At 42.7% G+C, this 8,834-nt stretch overlaps 1 protein-coding gene across 1 annotated transcript in view; it reads right to left on the bottom strand.

Moving 5' to 3' along the window:
* Window positions 1-537: 537 nt before the first annotated feature.
* DNAJC8 (DnaJ heat shock protein family (Hsp40) member C8) overlaps window positions 538-8,834 on the bottom strand; it is a 29,139-nt gene continuing 20,842 nt past the window's right edge. The window contains exons 6-9 of the mRNA XM_039360752.1: window positions 7,070-7,141; window positions 6,222-6,313; window positions 3,374-3,449; window positions 538-1,312 (exon numbers count right to left, since the gene is read on the bottom strand). Coding sequence (XP_039216686.1) covers window positions 1,190-1,312; window positions 3,374-3,449; window positions 6,222-6,313; window positions 7,070-7,141 — 363 coding nt within the window. The 3' untranslated portion in view covers window positions 538-1,189. The remainder of the gene's footprint in view (window positions 1,313-3,373; window positions 3,450-6,221; window positions 6,314-7,069; window positions 7,142-8,834) is intronic.

The following is an 8,834-nucleotide window of genomic DNA, read 5'->3' as shown; positions in this document are numbered from 1 at the left end:
TGCCCTGGTTTTTATTTTACAAAAGGATTTTTTAAAAAGGTGGCAACCCCAGGAAAGGTTCACTGCTAGGCCATCACAAAAGCAGCTGGAAAACATGCCAAAATGGGCATCAACCAACAAATATGTATTATTCTTAATTTGCTGTGTTGTGACGACAGATCAAAAAGACTAAAAAGCTTATTTATAGTTAGCACATAATGTAGTTAAAGCTATCGTACAAGGCAGCAATTCCAATCTGAAAGGTCTCAATTTAAGATTGTAATTCATTATGTAGATTAATATTAACCTACATAATAATTAATAATTAACACAGTGCAACAGAACACAATATTGCTAGTTTCTGGAGAAGATCTGCTTAATTTGTATATATTTCAATCTTGTATTTTAAATTTTATGTAATATGGTATGCCTTATTTTAATTGTGATGCTTCTGACACGAATAAACAAACATGAATGCCAAGATACAGAGAAAACATGTTTCTTTCAACCAGAAAGATGAACTGCATGTTTTTGGAATAACTGAGCACTGCCATGAAATGTTTTTGGATAAAAATTTATTTTACATAGAGAACATTGCCACTAACTGAATATACAATGCAAGATATTCATTTCTTTATTTACAGAGGGTGGGGGTGGTTCTAGTAATCAGACTGTCTGCTCACCAAGCTACAATCCTGGACTACAGTTGGAAATTAGAGCTGGGAAAAACATCAGCTCCATGCAGCTGACTTGAGAACTCCTCTTGAAGCTTAGCTAGGCAACTCAATTCTAGGTTCCAGACTTCACCAGAGCAAGTGAAAGGAGATGAAAAATGGTCTGCTGGATGAGGTGAGCAGGAAGAGCCACTAGGCCAGTTTCAGTATCTGCCTTTTGGAAATACTGAATGGATGCTTCCACAAGCTATAGGCCTGATGGCAGTTGAACAGCAATACCCTTGAAATACAGAACATTAAATTACAGGGATTACAGGTATATGTGATGGTGGTGTCTAAGTTAGCCAAGGATTCTAAAAGCAGCAGGAGGTTTGGCCTGGAAATTCAGCCATGAACCTCAGGGAATCAAGCAGAGGTTAGAATATTCTGATCAAGATTCAATCAATCAAACTGAAAACAAAGATTCTACTGGAAAAGCAAGGAGAGACTTAAACATGGTAATACACAAGTGTCCACAGGAGCCTAGAATAGCCAGCTTATTCACGCTGCTCCATCTTCACTTTGGGTGGTCTCAAAAAGGTCCTATTTTTCTTCTCTTTCTTCCCTTTTGTATTTGCCTGGAAGTTCCTCCAACTGTCCACGCGTCCATCCCTACTCTCCTGGATACAAAGACGATGAGCAGGAAAAGAAGAGCAACAATGAGAATACAGCTATCATTTCCTCTCAATATCCTAACAGAAAATGTCCCTGCATGAAGAATGTGGTGGGAGGCGGGGAGTTTTCAATTAAAAGCCCCTAAACCAACAGTGCTTCCCCAGGGAAACTGTCAGTTCAGCCATAAAAATTTAGAAGGCTAAGGAAAATTGATAAAATATTGGGAGGTAAGCAAAGCTCTGTGAAAGCAACACAAAGTAATTCTCTAGAGAAAAATTACTTTCATGGAATACTGCCTCTTTATTTTTGAAAACATCATTATCTTTATAATCCCGCCCCATTATAGTTGCCATCTAATTGCCCCTCTTATCTCACTACATAGGTACATGTTTTCTTATCCAAGCAAATATCTTTGTGCCCAATCACATATCTACTTGCATAAATCTATAGAGGGACTGTAACCCAAAACCAATCTCTGTGTTAGTGTCATGTATCGTTTCTCTGGTTCAAAAGTACTGGTAGTTCTCAACTTTTAAGCCCAAAATTCCTAAGTGAGGCAGCTGTTAAGCCACTTTCTTGCTACAGTTATTAAGTGAATCATTGCAATTGTTAAGTTAGTAACACAGTTGTTAAGTGAATCTGGCTTCCCCATTGAATTCGCTTGTCAGGTTGTAAAAGGTGATAACATGACCCCGGGACACTGCAACCGTCATAAATATGAACCAGTAGCCAAGCATCCAAATTTTGATCACACAAGCATGAGGATGCTACAACTTTCCTACGTGTGAAAACAGTCATAACTCATTTTTTTCCAGTAGTGTAACTTTGGTCACTAAACAAATGGTTGTAAGTCAAGGACGACTTGTACTCCTCATGAACCACAAATAATGTAAGAAGGTGAAGAGATGTCTCTATCTTAGTAAAAAGCTTGTTGAAAGAAAATTCATATATCCCCAGAACAAAATTGCTATTTTTGATCTCTTGTCTCAAAATGAATAGTCCCCGAGACAATTAATATCACTTTTGTACTATGCCCATTTTCTCCACATCTGTTTAAATCACTCCATTGAAATAACTGAGTACTATTAGTTTATACGCATGCTCTTTACATACCAGACTTGACAACCAATTTTTTAAAGCTTTTTCACAGGAGTTTAGGATACATTAGACCTCCAGCACGTTGTTCAAAATGTTCAATGTGAGCTGGAGATAGACCCCAGAGAGCTGCAGAAGCTTCTGTTAAGATCCTTCCATAAAGAACTAACTTGACACTTCCTACTGCTGCTGCAGCAAAAATTGCCAGGCAGTTATACCAAGAGCATTCATGCTGAGTCAAAGTATGTGATTTGGCATTTCTGCAACTGCATTTATGGCTGAGTTTTCTCATCTTTATCAGCGTATGAAAGAAAATTGCTACTTAATTCAGGACCTGCTTCTGCTTTGCATTAAATTCCTGAACATACCGCTTTTCTTTTACCTTTATTTTTATTTATTTGTTACATTTTTATGCCACCCATCTCCGTATAAGGCAACTCCTTACTAGACAGATGGCTTTTGCAATCAGGATGTTTGTGGCTGACTGCGCAAAGGATGAGCAATCCTCACTTCCCGATGTGAGCCGGCAATGCATGATCATGATTGAAAATATGCCTAACGATTCCCATGTTTTGGGAACCCCAATCACCTAATCCCAAACATTTTACTCAGGCAAAGTGTAATACTTTTTATAAAATATAGTCATATATTAGCACTTGATTGCTTCAAAACTCTTCGAATTCAGTATTCAATGTGTTTTGAAGCAGAAACCTTTTCCCAGCATTTGCCTTTCTCCCGGTTGTCCACGGGCAAGGAAGAACTTGCTGCTGTCAGCTGCCTTGTGACTTGCTATTTCTTCTGGCCGAAATAGCAGGTCACCTGGTAAGTCACCTGGCTTTCTCGCTAACCATTGAGTTTAGTATTCAATATATCTTTTGGAATGAATTGTCGACAAGGTACTACTATATATGTTTTAAAATTAGACTGCTGAAACTCCAATGGAACCCCAAAGGCTCCACAGCTGTAATTACCTCAAAATTTTTCTGCCACTCTCGCTCACGCTTGGCTTTCTCCTGGGCTTCTATTTCCTCTTCTCTCTGTCTCTTTCTAGGACAAAAGTCCATGGAGGAAAAGTTAGCATTATGTTTGTTGGACAGAGCAGAAGAGATCACAAATCAATTTCATCTAGTGTTCTCCAATCTGGTGCCTATGTTTTAGATTACAGCTGTCATGTTAGCTAGCAGATAATGGCTTTTTGGACTTCCCTGGCTGGTTTTGGCCAAAGACAGGATGCACTAAGAATTTAAGAAGAGCATAGAACAAGGGTTTGGAGAACTGAAACTAAGAATTCTCTCCTCCCAGGGCTAAAGACATAAATCACCCCCTGGAGCCAATATTTAGATACTATAATGTGAACACATTTAACAGAAGTATTTTCCTCCTATTCAATCCCTCCCTCAACTTTCATTACTACATTTTTCAACATGTAGCTATGGAGGCGCTATAAAGGAGACCACAATTCAATATATATTTCCAAACTCTTGTTCAGTGGGCTGCAAAGAAAGTTTCTATTTCTTAAAGGAAGTTGCATTACACAAATGAAAGAGTCTTATATTACCTTAAGCCTCAAGGAATTTCTTAAGACAGAATTTGCCCACAATAAAGTAAAGGAAGGAAATCTGTAAAGAGTATTACCAAACACCTATGGCATGCATGGGGCACAATACTATACCCAAAACTGCCTGACAATCTGTACAACTACACTTGCCATTCAACAATGTATTAGCAATAGGTCAGGGGTGTCAAACTCAATTTTATTGAGGGCCACATCAGCACTGTGGTTGCCCTTGGGGGGCCGGGTGAGTGTGGCCTACTGGGTGGGTGTGGATGGAGTGGGTGTGGCCTACTGGGTGGGCGTGGCCAGCTCTACATCGTTCGCGTTAATGGTGCCTATGGGGGCCTGGGCAGGAGTGGGGCAGATCTGAGAGTCTCTGGCAGAAGGGGGTGGGACCAGGGCAAGTGCCAAGCCATGGTCCACTGGAGGAGCCTCACTGTTCCTCTCAAGCCATGGGGGGGGGGGCTGGATGGTGGTATGGGCTGCCCGGAGCCCTGGGTCAGCAGAGGTCAAATGCCCAGCCTGGCCCTCGAGCACCCGCGGCACTAAGCCCAGCCCCACTTCCCCAAGGGGGCACCCAGCTGCACTTACCTCCTCCTCAAGGCTGCTACTGCTGTGCTTGCTCTCCTTAGCCAAATTGTTCATGATGGGTACGAGGGCAAAGTCAGAGGGAGGCCCATTCCCTCTCCATGGGAGGAGACCCGGCTTTGTATCCAAAGCTTCCTTGGCAATAGGATGGGAGACCCCCAGAATAGGCCAGAAGGAGGGGGCAAGGGGATGGTGAAAGGGCAGCAGGGCAGGACTTCCCTCAGACCCTCCCTCTCCTTTCCTTCCTTCCTTCCTAAGAATAGAGTCGTGGGAAAATATTTGAGATGAGGGAGGGAGAAAAACAGGCAAGAAACACAACTGGGGAGGTGTCACCCTTCGTGAGGAATGAAGAAATGTACCATCGCCTGGAAGTGGCCAGCACATGGCCCTCACATACTTCACATATCTGACTTGGTGGGCTCTGAGGAAGGGGATGCCATGAGCAGCATGAGAGTCAACGTTACCTGCGCAATGCCACCCAGCCCCAAGCCTGTCCAGTTTCGGCAGGCAGTGGGGTGCTCTCCTCACAGCACCAAGAGGCTGAGCCAGGCAGTGCAAATCCAAAAAGAAGCACGGCGACGCCCAGCCCCCAGCCTGCCCGGTCTCGGCAGGCAGCGGGGCACTCTCCTCACAGTGCTGAAAGGTTAAGCCAGGCAGTGTGAAGCTCGCCAGCTTTGTACCTTGCTGCCTGCTGAAACTGGGCAGGCTGGGGGCTAGGCAGCATTGCACTTCTCAACAGATTCGTGCCACCTGGCTCAGCCTCAGCGCTGTGAGGAGAGCTGCCTGCCGAAACCCCTCCCCCGGAGCCCATCAAGCCAAATATGTTAAGTAGGCCAGGGCCATTTGCTGGCCACTTCCAGGCGATGGTGCATTTGTTCATTCCTCACAAAGGGTGACACCTCCCCAGCATGCACCCAAGAGGCAGGGCTGATGCGGCAGGGGCTGGTTCCTCGTTGTTTCCAGATGGCCTTGTGGAGCTAAGACTGAATGCGTTTCAGCATAGATGGCCACCATAAAATTGTACATTGGCTCCCTCCCAGCCGGCCTGGGCCAGGGCCAAGGCAGCGGTGGCCATTCCCTCACTATTTCCGAGATGGCTTCGCGGTCCACATGAAACCACTTTGCAGGCCGCATCCAGCCCCCGGGCCTTGTGTTTGACATATCTGCAATAGATGATCACAATCTTTGTGAGCTGACAACACTGTGCTACATTTACTCTTATTGTAAATGGTCATTTTGTTTATCTGGCACTTTGTATCTATTTGATCTCACTGCTTGCCATGAAGTCAGGAAGTTTAAAGTTTAACCTAGACATGGAAGAATTATTATTTCTCACATGTGCTACAAAGTGAGTATAAGTTGACTATGGTATTGGGACCAGAATTTCCATCACTAAATGATGCAGTCGAAAGTACAATGTCACATGGCATCACTTAACAACAGCAGACCCCAATCCAAGCCATTCACAGCTTGTTCCCTCACAGCCCCAAGCCTCAGTAAGAGACTGCCTCCCCAGATACTTCACTGTATAAGTTTATGTTTTAGCATAACGATAAAGTAAGAATTCCATTTAAGCATTCTTCTGTCACTGTCAATAATCGAGCTCTTTTATGTATACCAGAACGTCTAGCCCCAGTTTTCAATACAAGCCGCAAGAATCCAGCACTGCTCCCTACCTTTCGTGCATTTCCTTTGCTTCCCTTTCTTTCCTTTTAATTTCAAGCTCTGCGAAGAGTTTCATTGTCTGTTTGTACACTGCCTGTTTGAACTGTAAGGAACAAGAGATTTAGCACTTATGTTGAGGCTCAGCTACAATTCAATAAAACATAATCCTGAGCCTAGATAAAAAGACCAGCTGTCTTCCAGGAACACATCACAATAAACTAATACTAATCCAGAGGCTGGGCTTGAGGTTGTATACTAGATGTAATCAAGCTACCATGAAGCAACTGGGAACTGCTAGAGTAACTCTAGAGCACCACACTATGCCCTTATGGCAGGGGTCTTCAAACTTGGCCCTTTTATGACCTGTGGATTTCAATTCCCAGAACTCCTCAGCCAGTCATAAAAGGGCCAAGTGTGAAGAGCCCTGCCTTATGGTATACCTGCCACCAACCATCATATCACTAAATGTCTATGGAGAATCTCAACATCCAGCTCATAGTTGTCCCAAAGGTGCTTTTCCAAAAGTTAGCTGGACTTCATTTTTTCCTTGTTCTCATCCAAGAAGTTTGGGACATTATATCATTAGCGCATCCCAGAATAAGTTATATAAATATTGTATAAATATTTGCAGGATTATTAATGTTAAGAACATAAACATGTTCTAGTTTGGCACTGATAGCTAAATGCATAATCAAATATAATACAAAGAATGCAAGAGAGGGGGATAGCAAATATATTTATGGGTCTAGAATCAACCAAAGCTCCTCAAAAGTTGGTGCCAATATTGATCCAAATAAAGGAAGGTATTGTCTAGGACTAGGTGCATGTCATTCCTGGAAATATGAACTGGTCAACTTACTACTTCTGAATCATCTTCTTCTACATTGGTTGACTTGCCTTCTTTCTTTAACTGTTTCTTTTTCTCTTTTACCTAAAAAAGATTTCACGAGTAAGGAACACATAAACTGCAGAGCATGTGAGAACTTCATAGTGCAGTATTGTGCTGGCACATTCTAACAGCAAAAGGGTTGGTCAAAGCACTGCTACTCTCATAAGCATAATTTTTGCTGATCTATTGACTTGTTAGTAGGATCTGAATGCCTGTAAAAAGAAATACATTACATGATCACTTTCCCAGTATTATAAGGAAAAAAGATTCTTGGTGGAACTTAATTCTATCCAGATGTGTATGCTGCCGCTGGAAGAGGAGCAACTGCTCCTGTTGCCATACATATATTCATACTTACATATGATGCAAGTATGCAACTTGAAACCTGAAGTAAAAAAGCATCAAGCTCTGTGTCAGACAGTTTCTCATTTGTTTATTGTTTTAACCCACTCCTCCACCTATAAGGATATCTTTGGATTACTAAAGGCTTTGGAAGATAATAAACACATCTGCCACAAACTGAAAAGGAATGCAACAAGGCAGCACTAGAAGACCAGTAGCTTTATTTCTCCCATGTGAATAGCAAGAAAGTAAACAATGTTGATAAGTCACTTTCCTGCTGGAAACCACCAACAAAAAGATACAGGCAAGCTAAAGCGAAGCTACAGATATATAAACATTTAAGCAACTTCCAAGATTAATAGTTTGTGTGAAATATATTACAACTCTGAAAATGTATTTATTTTCTTCGACATTCCTAACTCCATTTCTTTCTAGCAGAATTTTAAGAGAAAGTTTTGAATAAGTTTACATTATTAGACCAATTACTTTATTAATCCTTCATCTATCTTCCAGTCTAAATTCACTGAATTCTAAAAGTTTAGAAGCAGATATTAACATTCACAACTTATTCTTTACAATGTGTGGTTCTCCAGCATGACGAATGGAGAATCCAGAGATGGGTTGATCTTGCCTTTCTGCCCTAGAGACTAAGTCAATCAACCTTTGCCATGCCTCTCTCCTTCCGGCTAGGAATCCCCAGTCACGACTTAGTCTTAACCCAAGAGACATGTGGTGAAGGTTGGTTCTAGGTTTTAGCAGAAAGACTACACATTGGATTCTCAGGTTGTACCCTTCCCTTCTCTGCGCTGATTTCAGCGCTCCGTTTTAAACCGTTTTATAGGCTTTGGCTGAAGCCTTAATAGTTCCCAAGCAGACAGAGGTATTGCGGGTGCCATTTTGCGCGCTGTCCTTGCTGTTCCTGGATTGGGGGGGGGGGACCCTCCTTTCCAGCAGGGCCGTTTAGCCTTAAATAGGATCAATTCGGCCAAATTTCAGCCAGCGGTCTTGTTAGCCTGAACATTGAAGCAACGGCTGCATTTACTAATTCGGTCACAGACGGAGCAGGAGCTCGTTTTATAGCAGCCACCATTTTGAAAGCAACTAAGTGAAGCAACTTACTGAAGGTCAGGATTTAAGAGCAGTATTTAGAGAGTGCTGCTTCTCGATTCAGGCTCCTCAGCAGCTAGCTGCATTGCAATCAGGCTACAGCATCAGCCTCCAGCATCCCAGCCATTACGGATGTGTTCAATCAGTCCAAGCAACTTCTAAACGCTCAGGGCGTGGCTGCCACTATCAGGATTGTGAGTGCGCTGGCTATCCCATTAAGTTGGTTGTGCTGCCACCACCTTAGCCACAACTTGGCTCCTTGCTGCTGGGATCACCTCTCTGTTAC

This window comes from Crotalus tigris, unplaced genomic scaffold, assembly GCF_016545835.1.
Source record: "Crotalus tigris isolate CLP2741 ecotype Arizona unplaced genomic scaffold, ASM1654583v1 scf7180000017582.600645, whole genome shotgun sequence".
NCBI lineage: Eukaryota > Metazoa > Chordata > Lepidosauria > Squamata > Viperidae > Crotalus > Crotalus tigris.
The sequence above is the reverse complement of the archived record's forward strand: the minus strand, read 5'-3'. Positions and strand labels throughout refer to the sequence as shown.